The sequence below is a fragment of the Schistocerca gregaria genome, chromosome 8, assembly GCF_023897955.1.
Source record: "Schistocerca gregaria isolate iqSchGreg1 chromosome 8, iqSchGreg1.2, whole genome shotgun sequence".
Lineage (NCBI taxonomy): Eukaryota > Metazoa > Arthropoda > Insecta > Orthoptera > Acrididae > Schistocerca > Schistocerca gregaria.
The window spans coordinates 326,830,350-326,858,224 of NC_064927.1; the positions used below are offsets into that span (position 1 = coordinate 326,830,350).

Below are 27,875 nucleotides of genomic sequence, written 5' to 3' on the forward strand. Positions count from 1 at the left end.
ATGAAGCAAGACATGCAACAAATAAGGCCAGAGAACATGGAAAGAACTGTAGCTTGGACCGAGAGCGGTGAGTCCGTTCTCAGATTTAACATCCGCCACCTGTGGTTCTTCGGTCTGTGGCCCCTTTATGAATCGCGGATGTTCCACATCTACACTGCCTACGGCTTCTCTCTGGGCGTCTGGAACGTACTGGAAGGTGCACTGGCTGCGTACTTCACGTGGGGAGATATGGAGCAGACGACTCTGGTGCTCATGGCTACTTCCACCAACTGCAACGGTCTCGTTAAAATGGGTTTCTTCCTGTGGGACAGGCGCCTGTACTACTCTCTGGTGCGACGGGTGGACGCGTTGATGTCGCTACAGAGCGAGTTCTGCTGCCGGGAATCTGTTCTCTGGAACATCCTGCGCGGCTCGGAGAGGCACGCTTTTCGCCTCACGCTGGGCATGTTGCTCTTCATGTTCTCACAGTGCTTCATATGGTTCCCCATGCCGCTGGTCTCGCATTCCGAAGAGCAGCGCTTGCCCTTCGCTCAACACGTGTGGGACAACAATACTGGAAACTACGAACTCTCATACATCGCCCAGTGCGCTGCAGGTTTGTGGATGACACAGATCAGCTTCGGCATGGACTGCCTCTTCGCATCGGTCATGATTCTGTTGGCCGCGCAGTTAGAGATCGTCGCAGAACGTATTATGGGGATCAGAGTCGAAGCCAGCACGCCGATGAAGGAGAAAGCCGAGGGCTACAAAAAGAGTTCAACGGCGAAACACGCAGATACCATGTACAAAGATATCCGCCTCTGCATCGAGAGTCACCAAAAAATTCTCAGGTACGTAATGGCAGCGCGTAGTAGTTTGCATCGTGGAAACATGCAGTACTCTAGTTGACGCTATCAAGAGTACTGGGAGCTACATTTTTATCATTGTTGGGATGCAGGATGTGTATAACTTATGTATGTTTCGTTTCGGTTAGAACATTACCCTATTCCCCCCCCCCCCCCCCTAACCCTAGCCCCGCCTCAACTCACCAAGTGCATAGATTTTGGTGATAATAAACGAGACATTATTCACTGTAGCACCCAGTCACTTATAAACTGAGCGTTTAAATTGGTATATCATTATTTAAAATGGTTCAAATGGCTCTAAGCAATATGGGGCTTAACATCTGAGGTTACCAGTCCCCTAGACTTATAACTACTTAAACCTAGCGACATCTCACACATCCATGCCCAAGGCAGAACCCGAGACCGTAGCAACAGCGCGGTTCCGGACTGAAACGATTACAAACGCTCATTCACAGCGGCCGGCTATGATTATTTATTTTGAGTCTCGACAAAGGTGTACGAATCTGCGTATGACCTTCAAAGCAAGTGAAGAAGACAGAGAATGGTTTACGGGCCCGTTTACTTTGGAGTAATTAGGCATGGACCGTATGCTTCAAATGGCTCTAAGCCCTATGGGACTTAACATCTGAGGTCATCAGTCCCCTAGACTTAAAACTACGTAAACCTAACTAACCTAAGAACATCACACACATCCATCCCAGACGCAGGATGCGAACCTGCGACCGTAGTGAAACGTCCCCTTAGAAAAATTAATGAATGACTGTGCTGATAAACCTCTTACATTATTTGCTTTTCAAACAGCTGAGTAAAACTGAAGGTAGTCAGACATTACTGTATTTACTTATTCTGATCAACACTAAGCTGACACACAGTATTTTTAGCGCAACGCAATTTGACTTTCAATAATCCCTACAAAACAATGGCCCTGAGTAACAATAACCTATACCTTTCATGAATCACTTACCTCACAAAAATCTTCCTTACTCAAACTACTGCAATACAGCGAGCACCAATACTGCCGGGTAAGTAACAGATTCTAACTACTGAAGTCACTAAAATTCTAACTACTGAAGTCACTAACTACTGATAGGCATAGTTAGCAAATGAAATATTTTGATACAGAACAAACAATATATTTACCTTAATAGTTTTCACAAGTCGTAATATAATGTATACATCCGTTCATGCCATCCAGTCTCACAAATTTTCTGTCTCTGCTCGACACACGTCCAGATCATCCGCTCTCAAAAATTCTGCCATCTCTCTCCCCACATCCACCACTGTTGGCGGCTCACCTCCAACTGCGCAACGCTACGCGGTGTTCAGATCCAACTGCCCAACACTACAATAGCGAATATTACAACAATGCCAACCAGCTACAGACTGCACACAGCACAGCCAGTGATTTTCATACAGAGCGCTACATTGCGTTACCACCATGAATACCTAGCAGCCTACTTACAGTAGCAGCAGTGCGGTTTCGGACTGAAGTGCCTAGAACCGCTCGGTCACAACGGCCGCCAGGGATGGTCCACAAGTTTGTATTGTATCCCTTCAAATGTCTCTTCAAATGAACTGTCCCGACATTTGACTGGGGAATTTAAGAAACTCATGAAATACTTAAGAAAGGAAGGTCGGTCGCTCATTGATTGGAATATGTTCCGCTACTTGTAGACAATTTGCTGCCGTTCATGTTCCTCAAATTCCAAAACGATAGAATTTTGAAGGACGACAATGCTCCATGTCACCGGGCCACAATAGTTCTATACTGGTTTGAAGAATTTTCTGGACAATTCGAGCGTTTGATATGGCCGCCCAGATAGCTCGACGTGAATCCCATCCAACATTAATGCGACGTAATCGAAGTCACTTCGTGCTCAAAATCTTGCACCTCAAACACTTTCAAAATTATGAAGGGCTTTACAGGCAGCATGGCTCCCTAATTCTGCTGGTAGCTTAAAACGTGTTGTGGAGTCTATATCATCTCGAGTTGCTGCACTGTCTTGGGCAAATGGTGGTCCGACAAGATATTAAAAGGTATCCCATGACTTTTGTTCCTCACTGTATGTCAGTTCCGAATTCCAGAAAGACACCCCCCATCCCCTCTTGATACACAACGGAATAACAACAGCACTTCATAAAGCCTATTCTGGTTTGCTGGTTCCCCGTTCAGTTTTACACGGCAGAGCTACCCTAGTACACTAGGAAGAACACAATCACGCTACATTGTAGATGTCTTGATCTATATTTGGTCCCAAACGCATTATTCGAAACAAGGAAAATACATTTGCTGTGTTAGAATAGAGGAAAAAGTGTGAAATTTTACGGTAAAATTCATTTGCTCTCCAGAATTGGGATACTTCTCAATATCTAAGGGTTCAACAGAGCAAAATACGCACTCACAGAACTACGAATTCTGCTTACCAGTTGGTATATTGCACAATAATGTGGCAAACGAAGGAGACGTTTATCGCCGGCGCAGTCGTACGCCGCTAAAACTCGATTCTACCGGGCGAGTTCAGAATAGTTTCGGAAAGAGTTCCTCTTTCCATTAGTTGTTTATCGGGCCACAGCTGCATTTTACCAAATCAAACGTAAAAGTGTAGGTATCAAACACATTTTGTTCACTTCACATATGTCAATTGATGGTAAAAAATAAAAATCTTAAAAGTAATTCAATAAACATATAAACGTGAACCAATGTGAAATTTTATACGCATACAAAGTGTTATCGAAGACATCAAACTCGAATAAGCTTTTTTATCCTTTGTTCCTCCATTACGAGGGATATTAATGTGATATTTCTGTTGATGTCCAGTTTGATTGTTTCAGTCAGTCTGACAGCCAATTTCAACCAATCCTCGTGGAAGTACGAATAAATTATCTTCTGAGATTTATTTCGTAATTTGTTGGATATCCAGGATTTAATCGTATTTGCATCAAAAATATCGCACCACATTCATGTCAATAACATGAAAAGGTTTACTTTGGATATGCCTTTGAAAAATGTTTACCGTAAGGGACCGAAGTTCAAAATGTTTCAAATGGCTCTGAGCACTATGGGACTTAACTTCTAAGGTCATCAGTCCCCTAGAACTTAGAACTACTTAAACCTAACTAACCTAAGGACATCACACACATCCATGCAACCGTAGCAGTCGCGCGGTTCCGTACTGTAGCGCCTAGAACCGGTCGGTGACACAAGCAGGTGAACCGAAGTACTGAACCTTATAAATAGATAACTATTAATCTTTTGACGTATATCAAGTTTGATGTATATCTTGTCATTTTAGTTCTTGGGGGAAAGAAACGTTTTCAAACTCACGGAACAATTAATAAAAAATCTAGGACGTTTCCAGTCTCGTCCATTACTGGAAAAATTTTTACGGACCCCCATGAAGGCTAATGTTTATTTTAACCTTTTTGCGGGATTACTGGTAACTAAGTGGTGTGAAACCTTAGATGACTGTGTACACATATGTGCTTTAATGTTGCAAACAATTCTTGAACAGAACATTGAATTACGATATCCAACAATCGACCCGACAGTAGGCGCTAGCAATGCTGAAAAGCAAGATGTACTTTATAGTAAATACCAAAACAAGTGAACAACTCTGGTGATTTTCAGTGCTTTTCTGAATAAGCTCAAAATAACTGAAAAACATTGTTCGTCCTAAGACACGCAAAATATATGTGAGGACTAATGATAGTCACGTTTTAAACTTAGGCGTTTAAAAAACCTGTCTCATATGCGTACAAGAGACAGTGTTGGTCAAAATTAGAAGAAAAGTTCCTATAATTAAATTTCCGGAACCTATACCTTTAGAGGTGTGGACCGTTTTAGCTGACGTGTTTAATGAATAGTATGGGATAGGATTCACGTGGGGTGGCGTGGTAAATTACTATAATAAACAAGTGCCGTAACAGACATGGCGGTGAGGTATCAGGATCGCTTCAGTATCAATGTGTGCACAGCAATTATCGGTGACAGGACCATACACTTTACTAGATTAACAGGTGAATTTTATCACAGATTTTAGCATGTTGAATTACCAGTGCTATCGGAGAAAGTTACTCTTGCTTCAATATAACGACTGTGATTAATGCACAGTGTGACGCCATCCAATTTTCTACGGAGCATGTGAAATTACCTCACCACAACGTTTCATCGGCGGTGAATTGGTCCAGGGGATGCGGTAGCGTGGTCCTCACGTTCACCGGACCTGAATCCGTGCAATATTTGTCTATGGATACATTTAAAGGCATCAGTGTACGTCCAAACCGTTGACCACGCTCATATGTTACATGAGTGTGTGAAGCCAGTGCATGTGTTGCATTCCGAATGGAATAAGGTGTATTTGAAAGCGTGCTTGATTCACTGAGAAGAAGGGCTGAGACATCTGTCAGGATACGAGGTAACAACATGCTGCAATACCTATTGTGCCTACTTTTACGTAACACTACTCGTACGTCATAATGGCCCATATCTCACTAGGTAATGTTATTCTGACATATCATTATAGGAATTTTTCTTGTAGTTTTGACCAATACTACATACTGTAGACATACGTGATACTTTTTTCCAAAACAACCTGTTTAGTCACGGCATAAATTTCATTCCAATGCAAATTCGTTGGTAGTCTTTGCGTTGTCTTTGAGGCTCGCGAAAAACACACCATAGTGCAGTCATAAGCTGTTAACCTAAAGTCTTCGTATATTTATTTATTTGCAACATGCTCCATTATCCTATTAGTAATACAGGTTGGGGCCAATAAAAGTGTCCTGGAGAACTGAGTTTCGGGGGTATAAAGAAACAGCGCAGGAGAGGAAATATTGTACTAACTTCATTAATTTGACGTTGAAAGTGGCCAGCATTCATCTCTTGATACTTTTGACCCCTGGTCAGCAAGTTACTGAAGGCGGATCGATCGTACTGCTGGAATTGCTGCAGTCTCACCCTAAATGTTCTGCCGCAGTTCTTGAAGGCTATGCAGGTAGTTCCGGTACACCTTTGAATTAAGCGCTCCCCACAAAAAGTAATCGCACACTGGCAGATCATATGAGATGGGTAACCAGCTAGGGCCACGAACAGATCGACCTATGTTAACAACTCTGTCAGGCGTGAAGACTATGTAAATATGTTCCAAGGATCGGCTGTATGTATGGGCAGTTGTTCCAACCTGTTGGAATTAATTTTAGGTCTTTTCCTCTTCCTAGGCGTGGTTATATGCAGACATTCAATTCCAACAGTGCCAACTCTTTGTGTGTATGTGTATGTGTGAAGTGTGGTACAACGTTTCTATTGCATAATGATGATGATGATGATTATAAGAGGGTGATACTTCGTGCCGGTACACAGCCTACTTCTCGCGAATAGTATCAATAGGGCTGCAAAATTTAACGTCCCCCATCCGACGGATCTATCATCATCAACAGTGTCACATGCGCAGAGGTTTGGTATTTAAACCAGGACATTGGTGCAAACTCTGGTCGTCAGGAATATTGCGCCACCACCACTCCTTCCCTTGCCAGCCAACTATTGGCAGTCAAAATTTCTCCAGTGCCAGCATTCGAACCGGCTTATCCCCGAGTAGAGTGCCACCACACAAACGTGTATTAGATACCTCGTCCACGAAGATGGGTTAGTTTTTACATGGACCGATTGTTTACTTGCCGACTGCAGAATTCTGCAGGTATAACTTGAAATAACTTGAATAGTTCACTTCGTTCATGAAATACTGGATCTGATCAGATCTTTCAGAAGATAAGTATTGGATAAAGGGAAAATCACCTACCCCCGTCGAAAGTAGACAGAGATACGTCTTGGTCCACAACTGTTGCAGGTTGTGTGGCTGGGGAACTTTGTGTATCTCTTTCTCTTAGCATCTTGTGTTTCATTCGTGATTAATGATTCGGAAGAATAAATGTAGGCAATACTTACGTATCAGCTCGAATTTGTCTGGTTTTACAGTATCTAAACATTCATGGTGGTGTCTGTTCTATATCGTGTCTCCGTACCACTTTATCGCAACTACGCCTTTAGGCATTCTTGTGTTAGTCTATGGTATTCCTTTTGCTCACTCGTTACTCGTATTACTTTGTTAATTTAATGTCACGATTTATTCGGAGCTATGTGACATACTACTGGATTTGCTTATCATATCAGGGTTTTCATGGAAGGTGTTGGATTTGCCTGACACCTTACATATCACCACCCTTCGAACTTAATTTTTGCACTGAATTTAGGTAATGATTGAATCGTTGTCTAAGGCAGTCAAAAGTTTTCTAATTCATCTAAATTTGGTTGCGTACTGTTCAGCCACATTATTCTGTTCTATGCTAGTTTGTGTTACTAATTTATATTTTTATATTCTTCCACATTATAATTAAAAATGACAAGAGAAGAATATTTTTATGCTATTATTAATTTTTAATTATTTTCTTTCTTTATTTAAGTGTGAAGTTTGCTTTTTAAGAAGTTTGTTATCGAAAGTGAGGAGTCTTTCACATCGATTTTCTTAGAGATATTGTTTTTTATAAATGTAGTAATTAAGTAAAATCTATTCCTAGCACATTATCTAAATGTGATGTACAAGTAAAATGTTTTTGTTTCTAGACACTCATTTCAACATTGATACACTAACAAATAAGAATTATTTCCAAGAATTGCTTTGACAAAGAAATATACATACACAAGTATTGAGATATTATCCTAATAAATGGTACAAATGTTAAAAAAGGGGAAACTTCCAACAAGATAATTTTTTATTCCTCTTTTTATAACGAGAAAATAAGTAAAATATAGTTATTCTTTTATTTTTATGACGAGAAAATAATTGACATATTGTTTCCTTATATACTGTCCATTTCAGAACTAATGACTTATTTTTATCGATAGTCAATTTTTTAATTAAGTCTATAGTGAATGACTGTTATTTTGTAGTTTATTAGCTGCCTGGTACGCTTAACTTATTTAGTTTTTCACACGTTTCTTTTGCACAATTGCTACATCACATAATTTGGTTTCACACATTCACACAATCCTATGAATGTTTAAGCACGAGGTTGGCGAATGTTTTTGCATGAAGGTGATGGACTTGAGCGAGATGGATGTGAGCAAGTATTTGATGTACAGCTTCGTTCGTCGTTCCTTGTTGGCTTTGCAAGTGTGTGTTGCTGTTGTGGAGGTCCCATAATGGAATGGAGCTGTGAGTGCAGAATCTCGTGGTTTACTGGCTTTGTATGCGTAAAAGCCATCGTTATGTGTCGCTGAATGCGGTCGTTTTTCGTTGTAATACTTCATCGACGACTAGTTTACAATAGCATAGGGATTTGGGAAGGTATGTCGTCTATTCTTCACCCATCTTCTTTCTTGGTCTCAATCTAGCGAATCTTCAACTTCTGTTCTTGTTGCTTTTTCTCTGCTTCTTACTTGCTTCTTGGTTCTTCTCTGGGCAGGATATGGAAATATTTATTGATAACTAGTCGCTTTGAAGTTCTCCTCCTAGTAACAGTTTGATAAATTGTTTGGCCATGTCATTTATATTTTGTGGAAGTTTTGTTCAGTTTCGTGCATCAGCGTGCTGTTTAATAGCAGTAGTGTGACTTTTACATATATTTTTAGCCAGTGGTGGCTTGACCAAGTGGTCTTCTCGTCGGGCCATATTTTGTTCGCTCCGATGAGTCGGGGGCCCCCGAGGTTTACGAGCGGCGAAAGTCGGTTGTCTGTTTGTCTGTCCGTGCACTCTTCTGACGTTCGGCGTCCCGTCGTTCGGCGTCCCGTCGCTACAGGGCTCAGGCACTCTATGGTTCCGCTTGGCAGATATACAGCAGCCCATTTCAGCTACAAGGGCCTTCTGTTGGTCTCGCTGTCCTTGTGTCTTGCTAATTACGTCCTTTTCTTTCTTGATACTTCACGCGTTGCAACTTGTGGGTCATTGCATCTCTTCCTTGCTGGAGTTTTTACAATGGTTCTTTCAAAGAGTTTTCTTATAATCATCTAACACATGTCTAGTATCTACTTCTTTTACGCCTTCTTAAAAAGCTTTACAAATTTCGGCGCCCTTTCCATGTTAGAATTCTAAGATATTTGGAGTCTTAACGTGTACTCAAGAATCCTCAAATTAGATTTTTTCTATTTTTGTGTAGTGTCGTGGTGTATAGCATTTTAGTATTTCATTCTGTTAGACTATCTACCCTTTATCCCTTCATCTTAATCTATGGTACTATTGGTGTTATTATTGAAACTACTTTCTTTTTCCCAACTTCCTCTCTCTTCATCCTTCTTTCTTCTGACGATCTTATCTGCAACATAATCTTGAAATATTGTGCTGATTATTTACGAGTAATAAAATTAATCTTCAAACTTGTACTGAAAGTGTTTATTACTGCCAGTCTTTGGTAAAAATACCTCTGCTTTATCTTGTAAAATACCCTCTAATTCTCTTTTACTGTGTTCCGAAATAACTTGAACTTCTTGCAATTTTTCGTCGATTTCTTTATGGACTTCTAACATGAGTTGAGGCGATTCCCCGGTTTGTGCATACCATTCTAATTCTTCATCCTCTTTATCTTGCGTCATTCTTAATTGTTTGTTTATAGCTGGTATTTCTTCTAATTTTAGCTTTTGCTCAAAGAGAAGTGTGACATTCCCGAATGTTACGCTACCTTTCCACATATCTATTATCGCTCGTTCCTTATTTTAAAAATCTGCACCTATAATCAAATCTACAGGTAGTTTAGGGATAATCAAGAAGTTGGCTTCGATCTTTTGACCTTGGCACGAAATAGTTCAACTTGTTTGTCTCGTAACTTCCGCAGCATTGTTTCTAATAGGACCTCTTACTTTAATCCTACGTGTTTTCAGAACTGGCAATTCCTCATTGGCATTACACAGCATGAATAAACTTTCTGAGATCGCAGTCAGTTCACTTCCGCTATCAATTACAATATTGACTGGGATATGCTTTACCATGGCCTTCACAACTGGTTGAATTTGGAAGGGTTGGTTCTGTTCTTCTTCTTCTTGCATCAACGAATCCTCCACTGAATCATACATGAGTCTTTTTAGGAATTTCCCTTGTGAATTCGAACTTTCTGTACGATAAGCTTCGATTACTACTTCTCTCTCTTTTATTTCCTCTTCTCTATTTCTTCGTTCATTTACACTTTCTTCTACAACCACTACTTTTTCCTCATCCTCGTCTATCTTCTCCTTCTTCGTCCCTACTTCCACATAATCGCATCTAAATGCTCTAATTATCATTTCATAACTTCCTTCATTATATACATTGGGTTGTGTGCCCTTTCGTAACTTATTTTCAACTTCTGTCGACTGTGCATTATCCCCATTGAATTCGCTTTCCCTGGTTTCCATCTCGAATAGCTCTGAAATACTCATTACTTCGTCCTTTCCTCCTACATTCGTCGTGCTTGCATCTGGTAATTCATCTTCCTCGTCAGTATTCTCCCAATTAATTTCGTTCCCACACGATATTGTTATTTTCTTGTCTTCGTTTTCATCTGGTCCCTGCGGATTTGTTTCTTCCTTCTTCTCTTCACGTGATAAGATTTTTACTTCTCTGTTCAAGGTGCTGCACTTGTCCTGGGTCGGTGCGTCATTTTCTTTGGCATGGGCGCTTAGCTGTCAACTCGAACGTTTATTGTGGTTTGGTGGTCTTACCTCCACGTCTTCTATCTGTATTCGCTTTTCTTGTTCAGCTTGTTGATAGTGGTTCTTTGTTGATAATTTGTCGGTCTATTGGTTCTCCAGTACCCGTTCCAGTTGTCGTTATTCCCTCTGTAATAGTTGTTGCCGTTCCTGGGTGAATTATAGTTATTGCCATAATTTCTTCTAAATCCATGACTGGTTCTTTGTTGAAATCTATTGTCGTTTCTTGGAGCGAAGTTATCACGTGGTTCGTAATTATTGTTTCTTCGTACTGTGTCTTGTGGATTCCACTGCTTTTTCCTTTCGTTTTCACGTGCGCTTCGTCTTTTTCGTGCGTCGTCTTCCGAAAATATGAACTCTAGTTCCCTTAGAATACCTTTAAATGCTTCGACGTCATTGCCTCCGCGACCTACTAATGATTGCTGGTATTTGAATGGTAGCTTCATCGTGCATAATTTAATCAACTCTCCATCACTGTATGGTACATCTAAGCATTGATTTTTGTTTGCCATTACTTCGAAAAATTTCACGGAACTCTTCTCTCCTGAATTTTCAAAATATGGGTTCTGTAATATTTCGTACTTCAGTCCTGTGCTTCGCTGGACCAATATCGTGAGAAAAACTTCTCTCTGAAATCTTCGTACGATCGACATGTCGTTGCAAAATTTTGCATGATTTCTGCGACTGTTCCTGACATGTGTGTGCATATTAAGTCTAATTTGTGTGCTAGCGTCCAGTGTTCTGGTAATCCTACTCGGAATTGATCAATAAAAGTTCCTGGATGTAATGAGTTTCCTTCTCGAAAGTGTTGAAATCTTCTGACTGTGAGGAAATGATCGTTGTCGTACTTCGTCATAGTTCCAAATGAAATTCGCGTTTCTTCGCCATTTTTGTTTCTGATCATTTCTCCCGTCATTCTTTCCGGTTGCGGTAAATCCATTGGATATTGTCCACTGTAACTTTCGCCTACCCTTGCATAGTATCGTTGGAGTGGTACGCAATAATTTTCTTCCATACGTTGTGAACGTGTAGTTGAATGCATTGCACTGTACTCTTCGCGTCCTGGCTTTCCATTGTCACGTATTGGTTCGGTATCTTGTCTGGCTAACCTTGCTGCTTCATTTCACGATCCAGACTGTCTTGAAACATACATTTGTGGTTCCGCATGTGTTTGTGATGACGTTTGTTCATCAAGAATTTCGAAACGTGTTTGTTGCGGTGCAGGCTGTCTGATTTCACGTATGTTACTTTCTGCCTGTGATTGGAATCGCAAATGCGTAATATCTTCGTTAATTGCTTGTTTTTCCGGTGCTGTTACAGACTCTGTGCTTGTTCGATCCTGTTCACTACGCTCGTCAATGGTTTGCAACAACTCTGTTCCCAATTTCTGAAATTGTTGCTTCGTTTGCGCTTCTATTTTGACTATGAGATTATTATATCTTTTCAGCGCTGCTTTTGTCATACGTTTGTGTAACACACTGTTTTCAAAAATTTCACGTTCAGTATCTGCTGCTTGTCTAGTAATTTCGTTTATCTGTTTCTCTACTTTCTTGACTTCTCCCTGGGTGTTGTTACGTAATGTTTTGATCTCGTTCTGAATGTCATTACGCAATGTTTTTACGTCCGCTTGTACCTTGTCGATGTCTGTTCTCAATTGATTGTGACCTGTTATTAAGTTTCCTATTACTTCTCGAGATTCTTTTGCCTCGTCTTCAATATGACTTAGGTGTAATTGATTTTTTTTGTTTTGTTCTTTAATCTCATGCATTTGTCTCGTGGGTTCTGAATTCTGAATTTTAATTTGGTTCGCAATTTCTTTATTCTGCCTTGTCATGGTTTCCGTAATTTGTTGTAATAATTCTGCCAGATTGATGGGTCCTATTGCGTTTTATTCCGACGTCCTACGTTCTGTGCTTTCGCCCAACTGTTGATTCGCAACCGATTGCATTGACCTATGCTGTGACACGTTTCTGCTCGCATTCCTTGTACTCTGTGGTGAGGGAGCTCTAATTACTTGTACTATGGGTTCTACGTATTCAAGACGCAAGTTAGTATCCTCTTCTACTCTCTCTCTACTTTCCTGCTTCTCTGTCATACACTGACTTACGTTTTCTATGCCCTGACGTACATTATCCTCGTTATGGTGCGTTATATGTCCTATTTCTCGCGATACTGCATCGCCTGTAGTACTGTCCTCTATTCTCTGTCCATTTTCATGCTGGGTCTGTACCTCAAATCGGTCAAGGTCTCGATCTGCCATTGCTAATCTTTCCGAATTCCTTATTTTCTGTTTTAAAAGCAATTCACGCGCCCTACTTCGCGTCAGCAGGCGCTCATACGATCTCACGCGTTTCATAAACATTTTTTTCACACAACTGGACACTACCAAGACTGACAATCCATTCACTTACTTGATGGGACAGAATCAACTTGTCAACGATATGTCCACCACCTGTGCGCTTGCATTGGAGAGAAAACTTAATTCTAACAATATTAAAATTAGTAACTTAATTATGCTATTGCCACTGCTACAATGTCTCACTATTTGTTGAATACTTTTACTATCTATCGCCGCAGCTACTGTTTACGACTATGTATAACTTTAAGAAAAAAAAAATTCCAAAATTTTTTTTTACATATTTTTTTTACAAAAATTTTTCAGCAAGACATTTTTCTGTCCTTCTGACCTAGTTAGGCATTTGGTCCACCTTCAATCGTGGTATTTTACCATCCTGACAGGGTCGCCTTTTTGTAAACATTCATGGTGGTGTCTGTTTGTTCTATATCGTGTCTCCCTACTACTTTCGCGCAACGACGCTCTGAGTGTGTTTTTAGGGAATTGACTAGTTTGAACCTGGGACCTGTTGCTGGTAAGGAGATGCCAGACCACACATGACATGTAGAATTTAGAAGAGTTCAGTGAGACTAGCGATGATACAACCAATACTTAACGATTTCAGCGTCAGCTCCACTGCATTCCATGTAAAAGAATCTTAATACTAACTAAATTTAGTGGAAGGGGTTCCAGGCGTTCCTATTTTTAGTTGGCTGGTAAAATAACGTCGAAAAAGCAGTTAAGTTTACCATTGAAAATTTTATTCTACTGCCAAAACATCGTTTATGAATTGCACTATTGATAAAAGGAAGTGTTTTAATAGAGGATGGTAAAAACCAACTGCGTTCAACAAAAATATGAACGAATATTCCCTGAATGGGTTTCCAAGTTCTACAATGAATCGAGGGATGACCTATGCCATATCACATCTATAATCTAGATTTAAATTAAGTTTCAGAAAAGAGCAAACTATCAAAATGGTCTTCAATTATCTTTAATTACTTATCTAACTTGTCGTAAATTATAGTGGCTGATGTGGCTTCTCAATAGCTATATAACAGAAAAATCATCGTGTTTCAGATTTTTACTTCAAGTGGCAAATGTGAACACCATGAGCTTTAATTGACGATCGACACTAGTATTACGCAAAAAGGAGGTGTAACAGATGAGACTTCTGCAGTTCTGAGTGAAGCTTTATACGCTGTTATGCGGCATCGCGTGCGTTCATTACCTTGTCAGTGATCGTCAGGGGGGTGACGGCTGGCGCAGCAGCCATCCAGCTCGCCATCTCGGAACTAACTCTTTCCTAACCTCTCCTTACTACAATTTACCGAAATTGGCTTAAAAAAAAGTATCTGGTTGTGTCAACCTTAAGCTCCGCCTACAAAAATTCTGTGTATCCAATGAGAAACGTTATACTTTTATTTTTAACGTTTGCAACGTAACAGAGACGCGAAAAAGTCTCACGCTAAAACCTGCAGCTGGTGTCGTCCTTTTTGTGTTATCGTAAGATCTATACTGTTTTTCTGGAGGGCTCTAGCTTTTAAGATGGGCTGGGGGGGGGGGGGGGAGGGGGTGGTCCTTGACGTAATAGAGACGCAAAACAGTCTCACGCTAAAACGTGTGGGTGGTGTGCCCTAGTGGTTAGCTGGCGACGTGGGTGTCCAGTCCGTCCCTTATCGTAGGGCCTTCTAGCTTAACACGGTTCTGCTCTCGGATTCTGTCCTCGTTTCTCCCCTCGGAACTGCGTCGGTCTCACGGTGGGAAGGTACGACATGCATTTAGGCATTCTTTTGTTAGTCTGTGGTATTCCATTTGCTCACTCGTTACTCGTATTACTTTGGTTAATTTAATGTCACGACTTATTCGGAGCTATGTGACGTACTACTGGATTTGCTTATCATGTCAGGGTTTTCATGGAAGGTGTTGGATTTGCCTGACACCTTACAAGTAGTGCTTACTTTGTGACTTGCTTGTAATGTATGATTGTACCGTACACTCTCAGAATTTTAACAGTAAATATCTCTGTATTTACAACTCCTGTAGCCTAACGTCTGCAGCTGATGCCGCGCTTTCTTACTGAATCTGTGACGAATTACGCAATCCCTCTTTGGCTATTATCTTTCTTATAGGCCAATCCTACCAGGTGACGGTCTCAAACTGACGATGCATACTCAAGAAACAGTGAAATGTAAGTTTTGTAAGGTATATCTGTCGGAGTTGAACTGCCTTTCCTTAAGACGTTCTCAATGCGTTTCAGTCTGTCATCTGCCCTCCATGCAGCTACTTTTATGCGGTCATTACACATGATAATGCTTAAGGCGTGCACTCCAAAATTTTTAAAATTGGTGAATGGTTTCCGTGATTGATCGTCGGGGCGACTAAGAGCCTACTTATTCCCAATTCGTTGCACCTGTTCATATTGATTGTCAACTATAGTAACTGCACCGAGTACCCTTTCCCTTTCAACCTAAAAAGTGTGATTCTGAGTTAATGATTTACCACTAAGACGACATATTTTCTTGGTTCATTCATGCCTATTCCCATGACACTTTGAAGACATGCTTCAAGTCCTCTGTTACGAAATTCTAAGGAACTTCCGGCTGTGAAACATGACTACAAAATATGAAGTCTCTGCAATGTCGCATTGCCTGGTAATGTATCTTGGACTATCTGAATATGTATTGTCGTTGCTTTATCGTTTGCGGTCTTTAGTTTATCGTTCTTCATCTCTCCCTGGCCTTTAACCCATAACGTCACAGGTTCGGTATGTTAATTTGTGGATGTACCGGTATTAGTTGTTGATAGTGATCGGCTGCTGTTCCCGTCGTAAATGTAATCTGGGATGTTGTCCATGTATCTGAATGCGTACACTGATTAATTTCGTCCCATTTAGAAAACTAGCCGTTTTTGCGGAGTGGGAATAAACCCATTATAAGTCACTGTCGTGGGGCAAATAAACTTTTTGACAGTCTGGGCTGAGGTTCGTGCAACAGATCGACTATAATAGTCACCTACGACAGTTCATACATGGATGCAAGGATTTGTTATTAGGAATATCTGGATAATTTCAGCTGTTTGCTATGTTCCAACGATCTTTCTGGAGGCTACCGAAATGTAGTAGCTGCTGTAACGTTCCAAAGTCGCTGCAAGAAAAATCAGTTTGATTTGAAAATCGTCCCCTCAGTGTAATGGGATTTCACGTTTGTTTGTTCTCGGTATTTTGTAGGTTTCCCCATTGTAGCCAGGTGGTAGGCGACATCATACGACTAGCTCACAGGAGCTCAGCGACATTACTGCTGTGAGGGTTTTAACTTGCCATTGATAGTTAGCTTCCTAAAAGAAATAATGTGTGTGGTCGGTTGTGTCTTCATTATAGCTGTGATGGCAGGTTCCAAGATTCGGAATGAAAGGGTTTTTCGAATATCTGCAATTCTTGTGTAGTTATGTGGTGAGGTGAGTGCCTCAGCGAAAATCTTTATACGGATGTCGTTACTGATGTCAATTTGCATTTGCGTGGCACATTGCTATGACAGGCTGAACTTGGTTCTGTTTGATGATCAAATGATGCACATATGTTCCACATGCGTATAACTAGTTTGGAACCCCGTATGTCGTTGGCAGTCTAATGAGAGATATATACATGTCAACCATGCGTCTACGACATATACTGATACATCCATTATGTTTTACTGCCGTGTAGGTCAGACGTTGTACTCGAACGTCACTTGCTCGGTATCTTCAGATAAATGCGATATTGCAGTGCCTGTGTTAACCTGACTGCGATGAAAAGTTCGTTTGGACATGCATGCATGTCCAGAGGAATTTTGGATCGTAAACAGAATAACACAGGCACTGCAATATCGTACATATCGCAGAAACTACTCTTGTTGTAACCTCACTGATGATATGTATTGTCTGTTTGTGTTCTCATAAACGTGTTCACTAAATTCATAAATAACTGGTACCATCTCGCACAACACTATAAAAACCGCAATTTTTCTTTCAGCTTCGTGGCACATTTGCAGGACACGATGAGCCCCATCGCTATGACGCAGTTTACTTCCGCCGTTCTTGTCATATGTTTTGGATTATTTCAGGCAACATATGTAAGTAGTTTAGGTTCCATAATAATTGAAAGAATGATGTTTGGTAGTATATCAGTGTGTAGAGACAACAGTGTATGAATACATCAACGGACCTGGTAGCGCGAGGCAGTCTAGATCTGGTCTATCGTTGTAAATGAATCAAAGATAAAGCATGTAAAGCAGTTTTGTTGATTAGTCTCTCACAAAATTTATTTGTAACAGGCAACTGTAGCCAACTGACCTAAATATTGTTCCTGCTTTCAACCTAAACGATAGTACAACAGTGCGAGAAGTTGCGGCTTCGAATCAACGTGCATATTTCATTCCGTTTTCTCCTGGTCAGTTAAAATATTTTAATGAATACTAAGCTGCCTTTGTGCAGTACTTAAGATATAATAATAATAATAAAATAATAATAATAATAATAATAATAATAATAATAATCAATACAGGGAGGCGTAGAGAAACGGGAAATTACGGAAGTTAAATGTTTTCAGCGCTGTAATGTTTGCAGTTGTTCGAATCAGATGTGTACTTATTATAAACAGTCCGCCCGGTTGGCCGTGCGGTCTAACCCATGGCTTTCCGGGCAGGAAGGAGCGCCTGGTCCCCGGCACGAATCCGCTCGGCGGATTAGTGTCGAGGTCCGGTGAGCCGGCCAGCCTGTAGATGGTTTTTAGGCGATTTTCCATCTGCCTTGGATAATGCGGGCTGGTTCCCCTTATTCCGCCTCAGCTACACTATGTCGGCAATGGCCACGCTTTAGTATTTCGACGCTATAAGTTACATAACGCAGAAAATAAATCCCGAGACTTGTTTTGCGTAGGGAATTTAGCTAACGAGTTATAACTAAATCCATTGCGGACCGCAATTTCTTTAACTACATATGACTATCAAACGAAGCCCACTTCCACCTTAACGATACGCTGAGAAGCACACTTCCGTTATTGCGCACAGGAGAGTTCTTGTGATTTTCAAGAGCGTCCATTACATAGCGCTAGGGTTAGACTATGGTATTCTGTAGTATTTCATGGTGTCATTGGTCCGTACTTTTCGAGCGTGAAAATGACATTTCAACAACAGTAACATCTTCTCGGTATATTGATGTGCTAGGATAGCTTCTAAAAACCTCTACTGCGTGATCCAAACATCGAAAATATGTTATTTCAGTACCATGGAGCCACGTCACATACTGCTCGGCAGTCGATGGAAGGTGTTCGCCAATGCTTTGGAATTGGTCTACGTGATCCACTGTATTAGTTTATGTCATTTCATCCTTTGGAGACATCTTAATAATAATGTCCACTGCATAACCTGCGGCTATCCGTTAACTGAAACAGAAGACTGAAGACGAATTCACAGCCATTCCTACGCCGAACATTGCGCAGTTTCCGTAACGGGCTATTACAATGTAAATGCCTGAAGGGAGTACATCTGACCGATGTCATCTTTAAGAAGTAAAGAGACAGTTAGTGATAATTATGTAATGAAAACTTCAAATTTCCTGTTTCTCTGGACCACTCTGTACTAGAATGGATAATGAAATGAAGTGGTGGTAAATAATCGTAATACCTGTCGCTTGGTATTACCGTTCAGGTAATTTTTTCTGTTACTTTGTCTCCAAACATTGTCGAGTACTAAACATAAAATTATTTTGAAAAAGAAGCAAGTGGCGGCGTGGAAACTGCAGTATAACTCAACTTTTGTTCAAAGGCAAGTTTCGATAGCATTAATTGTATCAATGAGCGAAATTGACCCACAGATGCATTACGTAAAGTTACTGTCATCTTGTGTCACAAATAACTGTGTGATATAAGCAATTTTATGCATCTTATAACTGACAAAATCTATTTCTCTGTAAAATTTACGACTAACAGTGTCATTTTAAAAGTCAGAACGCATATGTGAGCTGTGGGCGTATACATAGTGAATAGCTTTGTCATGCCTAACATATCACCTCTTCAGTATTCCCAAACTTTTTCGCTTTCGATGTGTTCATCTATTCTGCAATAAGTAACAGTTTAATTTTGAATACGCGTTTTAGTTTGTCTATCTTACGATGACTGTAATAAAAATTAACTAATGAATGGAAATTATTTCCCTGTTCAGAAACCTCGTCGGTGTCTTTTTTGCAGAGTGAGGACTTCAGCGCAGTCCTGAAATGTGCGTCTTTTCTCCCCATTCCTTGTGGGCAAGTTTATCTCTACTGTTGGGCAGCAAACAACGTAACCATGCAGGTGAGTGGAAGTACAAACAAGACTGACGAGACAAATGTTTTTCTGCATGGCGTTTTCTTATTTTTGCTAATGGCTCAACTTTATTTCGCTTTTCGTAATGCATGGAATATATTTCTTACAAATGTCCTGCCTGACTAAAATTGGCTTATCTCTTTTACAATGAGATTTCATGGCATTGGACACGAACAGTGAACCTTATGATCTGCATTAAATGGTGGAAGCTTTGCACTACAAGCTGTCAAATATTTCATTGTTGCATACACAATCAATTTCTGTTGTTCGCTGCACCATGAAGAATGTAAGTTCACGCTAATAAATACATGTACCCGTATTCGTGTCTATAGGCAGAAGCTGTAATGATGGCAGCTTACAGCTGTTCGTGGGTGGAGGCGAGTGGGCGTTTCAAACGCGTTCTGAGGATCCTCATCAGTCGCGCCCAGAAACCGTTGGTCCTCACCGCTGGGCATCTCTATCCTATCGACAGAGAAGCTTTTCTTTCGGTACGTTCGTAGTATTCCTAGTAGTATCCTTGAATATGTATTAGCTATTTAGAGTGACATTTCGTACAAAGCAGCTGTGTCCACAATACGTTGTTGTTGTTGAGGTGAAAATGGTTCAAATGGCTCTGAGCACTAGGGGACACCACACACGTCCATGCCCAAGGCAGGATTCGAACCTGCGACCGTAGCTGTCACGTGGTTCTGAACTGAAGCGACTAGAACGGCCGGCCTCATTAAATTATGTTTTCTACATTAAGAGCCAGCTGCCATTTATCACACCAAATAGAAATTTTGTCTAGGTCATTTAGTATCAACTTTCAGTCACTTATCTTCCACACCTTCCTGTGCTCTGGAGCATCATGAGCAAACAGCTGCACATTGCTGTCCAATTTGTCTGCCACATCATTTATGTATATAAAAAATAGCAACGGTCCTACCACACTAGCCTGGGGCACTTCTTATGTTACCCTTGTCTCCGATGAACATTCGCCGTCGAGGACAACATACTGGGTTCTACTACTTAAGAAGTCTTCGAGCCAGTCACATATCTCGGAGCCCATTCCATATGTACTTACCGTTATTGACAGTCTTCAGTGGGGTACAGAGTCGAATATTTTCGGAAATCTATAAATCTGGAATCTGCCCGTTGCTTTTCATATGTAGTTTGCAGTATATCATGTAAGAAAAATCAAACTGGGTTACGCGCGAGCTACGCTTTCTAAACCCATGCTGATTAGTCCGCTACAGTCGCAGGTTCGGATCTTGCCTCGGGCATTGAAGTGTGTGATGTCCCTAGGTTAATTAGGTATAAGTAGTTCTAGGTTCTAGGGGACTGATGACCTCAGTCCCATAGTGCTGAGAGCCATTTGAACCATTTATTATATTCGAACTCAGAGTATGCTGTAGAATTCTGCAGCAGTCCGACGTTAAGGTAAATGCTCTGTAATTCTGCGGATCCGTTCATTTAGCCCTCTTACGTATAGGTTCCACCTGCACCTTTTTCAGTCGCTTGGCTCATTGCACTGATCGAGAGATTCGCGATAAAGTGCTGACGATGAGGATGCGATGACGTAGAGTATTCTTTGTGGGCCCGAACAGTGATTCTATCCAGACCTAGTACTTACTTTTTTTCAACTCTTTCAGGTGTTTCTCTACGCCAGGGATGCTTATAACTATGACATCAATACAGGAATCTGTGCGATGGTCAAACGACGGTACGTTCTTACGATTCTCCTGCGTGAACGATTTCTGAGACGCAGAATTTAAAATGCCGGGATTCGGTTTCTTATCTTCTTATGCCAAACCAGACTGGTCACCGAGTGACTGGATGGAAGCCATAGACCCGATTAGAGATTTTACATAAGACCAGCATTTTTCGGTTTCTCCGCCACCCCTTTAGCCAAGGTACGACTGTGATACCTGTTGTATGCTCCGCCCATAGATCTTTTCACAGACGCACTAAGTTCCACTAATCTTCGGAGGCTGTCATTTGCTCGTCTCTCTTTTGAAACTAGAGTGCAACAGCATTTTATTTCTCAGAATTTTCCGAATTTCGTTATTAAACCTCGGTGGGTCTTTTCCTCCTCAATCCGTTCACCAGACGCATACTTGTCCAGAGCGCCATCTACAATCTGTTTAAACTTTGCCCATTATTCCTGTATGAACATCATTCTGGAAATAAATGATGATTTTTGTCGACTTCAGTGGCTACTCCTCGTCGTTTGGCGCATAATGTGTCTTTCTGATAAACATTACAACACTCGCTATCTCAGAGCTTTTTACTTCGGACTATAGCCAGCTCTCAATCTCAAGAATAAAATGAGATTGAGAGATTCCCTGGAGGGCAGTAAATTCAGGAATTTTGTAACAAATTCTTTGATAGTTTATTGGACAAATTTTTACAGTCAAACTCTTGTTACACTGAACGCTGTCCGATTTCCCTATAGGCGTATCAAACGACGAGTGTCCATGAGAGTTCCTCAGACTACCGTCCATCCTAAAAAACCACCATGTGCACCCCACATTTACTCTGCTACCCAAGTAGCTGCTTCCTTCCTGTAGGGCACCCTTGAACTATCAGGGGGAGTCCTACAAATCCCCAACCGATAACGCACGTCCAGAGAGCAACAGGTAAGACCATCATATAAACGACGAAACCTTTGTTTGAGACCGTTCGTCAGCTGCAAACCAAATGACCTCTATCAACTGTGGGACTGATGGCGCCAACTGCGACCTCTACTTCCACCTCGCGAACGAGGCCAGCAGTCTTCACCACCTCCGCCAGTCGCCTGTAAGAACTGAGGATGGGGTTCAGTTAAATACTCATAAAAGAAAATTAGTATCTCAAACGTACGATGGCTGCAGTGTTAATGGTAGGGAAAATCGTGATGTCCATTCTACTGCGAAACGTGCATATCCTCACGTTCTGTCTATGCACTGCTACGTACATCTGTTGAATATCCTCTACACTTGTAAAAAATTACGCATGTAAAAATTTTATGGGCAAATCTACCATGATTTCATGTACTTTTTTTTTTTTTTTTTTTTTTTTTTTTTTTTTTCTTTTTTGCTGTTCCAGTAAATGAAATGAACTTTTGAGGGATATGGAAGCCCGTGTGAAACTACGTGGAAGTTTCATTTATGCGCTGTACAAACCATTATTCTTCACTATACAGACCAGAGAGCAGCATTTAATGTTGTGATAAACAGTGAAAGTTGAGATGATAATTGCTTACATCAAGCAATTGGGCTTAATAGCATACTGGATGATCAAAATCTTCTTTTTCTATTGCAGCTGCGTAGTTCGATTTTCCAACATACAAGTATCTTGGTGGACAACTTGCAAGTAAAACTGTGGTAATAAGACGCTATTAGCTCAAAACTGAAAACTGCATTAAGGCTGTTGAAAGAGTAAGATGTGAGGAAATTGGTCTGAAACGCATAAAGGAAGATGTAAATTCACTAGGACTGTCTCATATTAATTTTAACGAAACAGAGCCAAGTACGAAGAAATTGAAAGGGTAGCATTCTAAGTAATTGATACAGTAGTAGTAAACTTGCAAACTAGATTCCGGAACTTTCATGAAACAGATTTTACAGAACTTGTAAGTGAGAAAAATTCCTCTGGTGTTAGTAGGCCAAACAATTTCCCCATACGTGAACTTGAATAACTACGTAAAATACAGCGTTCCTTTGACGGTGAGAAACTGGAGGGAAGTTTTTAAAACGTACCTTCGCAACACAGTGACATATGACAGGCTCTCGAACTTCGCTATTTTGTCTACAGGGAAGGGAACTGTGAAATCGTCAACCACACTGCTGGATTTCGTATCTCGTATTATCGGTGATAGAACTTATTTATAAAAATTATTTAATGGTGAGTTACTATGTGCTATATTTCTATTATTGTGTAACTGTTCAATATTTTTATGATTTATGTACAACAATTTCTCTATTACTTAGAATTTTAGTAGAAAAATGCAACTAAATTACTTTTGCAGTGTTCCTATTTCAAATTTTTTTAAAATCCTTTTTCGAAATTCGTAATTCTCAGCATATCCTATAAAGGATGCCACGCTTCGCCTCTGTGAAATCCTCTGCAATAGCACCAAGGGGCGTGCCTGGCTTACTGTCCGATTCGACTCACTGATCACCATCAACAGTGTCACAGACAGGAGACATTGCGTACAGGTTTGAAATTTAATTCAGGAGATTGGTGGGAAGTCTGGGGATCAGGAACTCAGTACCACCACGTCTGCTCCCCTTGTCAGCTAGAACTTTTTCCGCCTCCGAGTCAATGCCATTGCGTAAATGTGCGATGGCTATATGTGCTAAGAAAGTGGGTAGAAAACGTCAACCCAACGACTAAATATGTGCCACAACAATGGATATCACCCAAGAGTAAAGTTACCTTGAACAAAACTGAGTAACATCCTCCGTGGCTCAATAACCGTGGCAGACAACTGCTGTTTAAGAAAAGTGACCTTCATTACAGATCAAACGAAACCAAAACTCGTCAGTGAACAAAAGCTGAAAAAACGCAAAATCAAGTAAGTAGAGCAATGTGAGAAAGTTTTAATGGAACTGGAAGGAAAATGCCCTATACCTATCTCAAGACAATTCTAAGATATTTAGGTCTAGTGTAGAATTTGTGATTGCATCGGAATCATGAGTCCAGTCAGTCATTGATCATAATGGCAACAAAACGAAAGATGGCAAAGGGATGACCGGAAATCAGAATTCAGGTACATGCGTTCCGCCAAAGGTATATATCACTGACGTCAATATCTTGTACGAGGGTCACTCCAAAAGAAATGTACACTATTTTTTTAATCCAACTGTTATTCAACATGTTTGAAAGTTTTACAGTGCGAACATACATCCTTTAGGAACAATATTTTCATTCCTCCACATAATTCCATACCCCTCAATTGCCTTACGCCATCTTGAAACTAGCGTCTGTATACCCGCACGGTATATTTCTGGACCAACCTGTCGGAGCCACTGTTTGGCAGCGTGCACAAGGAAGTCATCATCTTCAAACCTTGTTCCACGAAGCGAGTCTTTCAGTTTCCCAAAGAGATGATAATCAAATGGAGCCAGGTCAGGACTGTAAGGCGTGTGTTTCAGTGTGTTCCATTCGAATTTTGTGATCTCTTCCACTTTTTTTTTTTTTTTTTTGACTGACATGGGGCCATGCATTGTCGTGCAACAGCAAAAAATCCTGCTTTTGCCGATGTGGTCAAACAATACTCAGGGGAGCTGAAGTTTCTTCAGAGTCGTCACATATGCATCAGAATTTATGATCTTTTCACATGGCATGATATCCACAAGCAAGATTGCTTCTGAATCGAAAAATACCTTGGTCATAAGGTGTGGTTATGAATTATATTTCTTGGGTGAATTTGCATGATACCACTCCATTGATTGCCTCTTCGTCTCTGGTGAAAAATGATGGAGCCATGTTTCATCATTTGTCTCAGTTCTTTCAACAAATTCACCTCCACCATTCTCGTATTGTTCCAAAAGTTCGCTGCATACCGTTTTTGTTGTTTCTTTGGGAGCCACTGTCAACATCCTGGGAACCCACATGGCACAAACTTTTTTGAACACCAATACTTTCAGTATTCTGCAAACACTTCCTTCCCCTATCCCAATGTATTGTGACAATTCGTTCACTGTGATGCGTCTGGCAGCAGTCACCAATTCGCTAACACTCTACACATTGTCTGGAATATGTGCTGTACGAGGCCTGCCGCTGCGAGGACAATCCTCAATATTGCCGTGCCCGCTTTCATCGCGTAACCGGTTTGCCCATCGACTAACTGTACTGCAGCATCTCCATACACCTTTTCCCTTGTTGATGTGTCCCTCTGTCTCGTTTTCACAGCACATAACAAAAGTTATGCATGAAGGTTTACTGTAACCAACCGCCGAGAATGAATAAGCAAAGACCTGCTCTAAATACCGAGAATAGAAATTGATTATTGGTCAGACATTTCATTGCCCAAATTTTTGGTAAACAGTGAATACTCATATTGGAAATTCCAGTCATATCAAAATATTTCCGGTAAAATAATGTAACTTTCAGTTACGATGCAAAGCGATAAATATATCAGAGATATCGGTCCGAAAGCAGAATCGAAATTTCAGCGAAAATGAGATAATTTCAGAAATCTGATTCATAAGCGCATATAGTTTAGTGTATGTTTCCGAGGAGAAAGTCTGTCAGACGATTGTGTCGTATCTAAGTATTGTTCAAGCTTCATCTTTTGGACACTGCAGTTTGTCCAGAAATAGAGTTACAGATTCAATTCATAACAATTTCGTCTACTTGTACTGTTTTGCATTTCATTAATAATATAAAAGGATTGTACCTATTTTCCGTTAACATGAATTGTAGTTATGATTTTTTATCAGTTACTATGAGCTCTGTATGTACTTACATAAATTTCTTCTAATCTTCATACGAACTACAGATGTAATGTGGTACGGCCTATATGGTATGCTAATAAAATAAAGGTAGAAACTCCAGAGTTGATCAAACAGTGACACAATTAGCCGGATTTCTTGGCAAGACATCGACTTTAGTCTCGACAAGTGTCGCATAGAGGAGACATTTTATGCCTATAAGTAAAACAGTGTTTATCAGAAATAAGTTCTAATCCAGTTTTACGTGTGCAGTGCGACGCAAACTATATTAAACAGTACATAAACTTGGTCGGAACAGGGCGTTTGTTACTATTTTTAATTTGTTTTTGGCTCAGTTGGTATTATGTCCCTCCTCCCACCCCCTTTCTCTGTGTCCACTGTCGTCAGTATTCAGTAGGAAAGCATTGTAGAAGGTAAATGTTTCGTTGCCCTTTCTTGCGTTGATATGCAGCTGATGGAATGTGATATCTCTGAAGACGCTCTACGGTGTGTGCAAGTCTCGGAAGACAGCGCTATGCTGACGAGCTTATCGTTCCTTTAAATTACTGCAAAACTTTATTGATGTTACAGCCGCTTATAAATCCACATACCAAATTATCTGCAGTATTGAAAGACTCGGGAGAGAAGGAGTGAAAATACTACGTTGGATATCTGATTACTTGTGTGATTATTATTTAACTCAGTCACGAAGGCATAGTTCAAGGACATTCACCTGCTGACAAGCTGATCTTCATTATTTGACCACGTGAAGCTCTTATCAGACACGAAAACGCTGATTTTGAAAGATACATATTGTTCCTTAGAATAAATACCTACCAAGTCACATATCCTCACCATGTATGTCAAACTTCGTCAATATAACACACACTCTCTCGTCCATATTGGTGTGCTACTATCGACGTAAACTTCTGTACGTAAATCACATCTGTGCCCTTGCATATTGCTTCAGAGTGTTCTCTGCAGTTTTACACTATCTAACCTTTACAGTCGATTTTCCGTTGTAAACCAACTTCAGTTTTATTCTATAAAACATTCCACATGTCTGACATGGAAACTAGGCGTGATCGGACTCTTAACATAAATTTAACCTGTTTCACATAAGGGTATCTCTATTATCTTTGGCAAAGAATTGTGTAACTACATTTTTACAAATTAAAATTACGCATAGAAGTCTTACAAAACTTGCACTCTGACTCACGTTTATCGGTTAGTGTGTAATAATAAATGTTTCCAAACTTTTTCTAGACTACATCATTATGAAATCTGCCTCATATGTACAGTAAGCTTAAAAATATGACGCAGAATTTTAAGTTTTTTCTGAGTTCCATTTAGTTGCCTCACAGCACTCATGTGAAAGATGTTGCCTTCATTGTTGTGATGTGCATCAATTATTTCCTAATCACCTATGTTGCCTGCTGTGGTCAGGTGTTCACTGTTATTACAAGTGCATGTGGTCACTCAACATGGACAAATATCATAACAGTAAACGTATGTACTAATATGTAAGCGCTAAGCAGAGATTAAATGTCACTCTAGTATCGCCTATAAAATACTTAAAGATTAACTTTGTGTTATTTCCAATTCAGTATTAATCTATATACTTACAGTAAGCAATCATACTTGTTTTCAAATTGAATGGGAAAACGTAGCTGCTGTAGATGAGATTGTGTAGCACTTATAAAGAGACAATAGACACAAGCAGTGATGTCAAACGCTGCCTCACAAACTTGTCCGGTTAGATTTATCTCTGATGACTTTCCCAGTGGTGAGACAACAGTGCAGGCGTTGGTGTCTCAGAAGCAATATGTAGATTCGGCGATTAGGGAAATATTCCTAAGACTTAGTCAGGTTAATAAAATTGTAAAAAAATTCCTGAAATTATATAGCTCTGGTTGATTTATGTAAATAATAATTATATTCTAAAAATTTTAGTTGGCTGTATGTTATAATTAATAACTTCATAAAGCTGCGTTTAGCTGATTGCCAATTGAATTACATTTAAGTTTCAGAGAACAGTTTTATAGTGTGTAACATTACTGGTATATTGAAATATTATTTCCTTTCCGTTTCAGCTGGTGAATGCCTCTTATTCATACTACGCACTACTCAGTCAAATGAATAACCGCTAGATGCAACATGTGCCTCACTACGTCAACAATGAGTCTCCAGCAGTGAAATTCGTCATGAGTTGGAAATGGTTTCGCTACCGTAATGTACAACGATACACTTTCAAGTACTTGCCATTGTAAATATCATGAAGCTGTTCCAC

General features: G+C 40.3%; 1 protein-coding gene across 1 annotated transcript; it reads left to right on the forward strand.

The window, feature by feature from the left end:
- Positions 1 to 27,743, forward strand: LOC126284891 (odorant receptor Or2-like). Its single transcript, XM_049984146.1, has 5 exons — positions 1 to 830; positions 16,860 to 16,959; positions 19,074 to 19,175; positions 19,520 to 19,675; positions 27,679 to 27,743. Exons 1-5 carry the CDS (start codon positions 1 to 3, stop codon positions 27,733 to 27,735), a joined length of 1,245 nt encoding a protein of 414 aa, XP_049840103.1. The 3' UTR covers positions 27,736 to 27,743.
- Positions 27,744 to 27,875: the final 132 nt, after the last annotated feature.

Coding starts and splice junctions, on each gene's coding strand:
- LOC126284891 (XM_049984146.1), top strand. CDS start 1: ATGAAGCAAGACATGCAACAAATAAGGCCAGAGAACATGGAAAGAACT. Junction 16,960..19,073: donor GATTATTTCAGGCAACATAT/GTAAGTAGTTTA, acceptor TCTTTTTTGCAG/AGTGAGGACTTCAGCGCAGT. Junction 19,176..19,519: donor CAAACAACGTAACCATGCAG/GTGAGTGGAAGT, acceptor TCGTGTCTATAG/GCAGAAGCTGTAATGATGGC.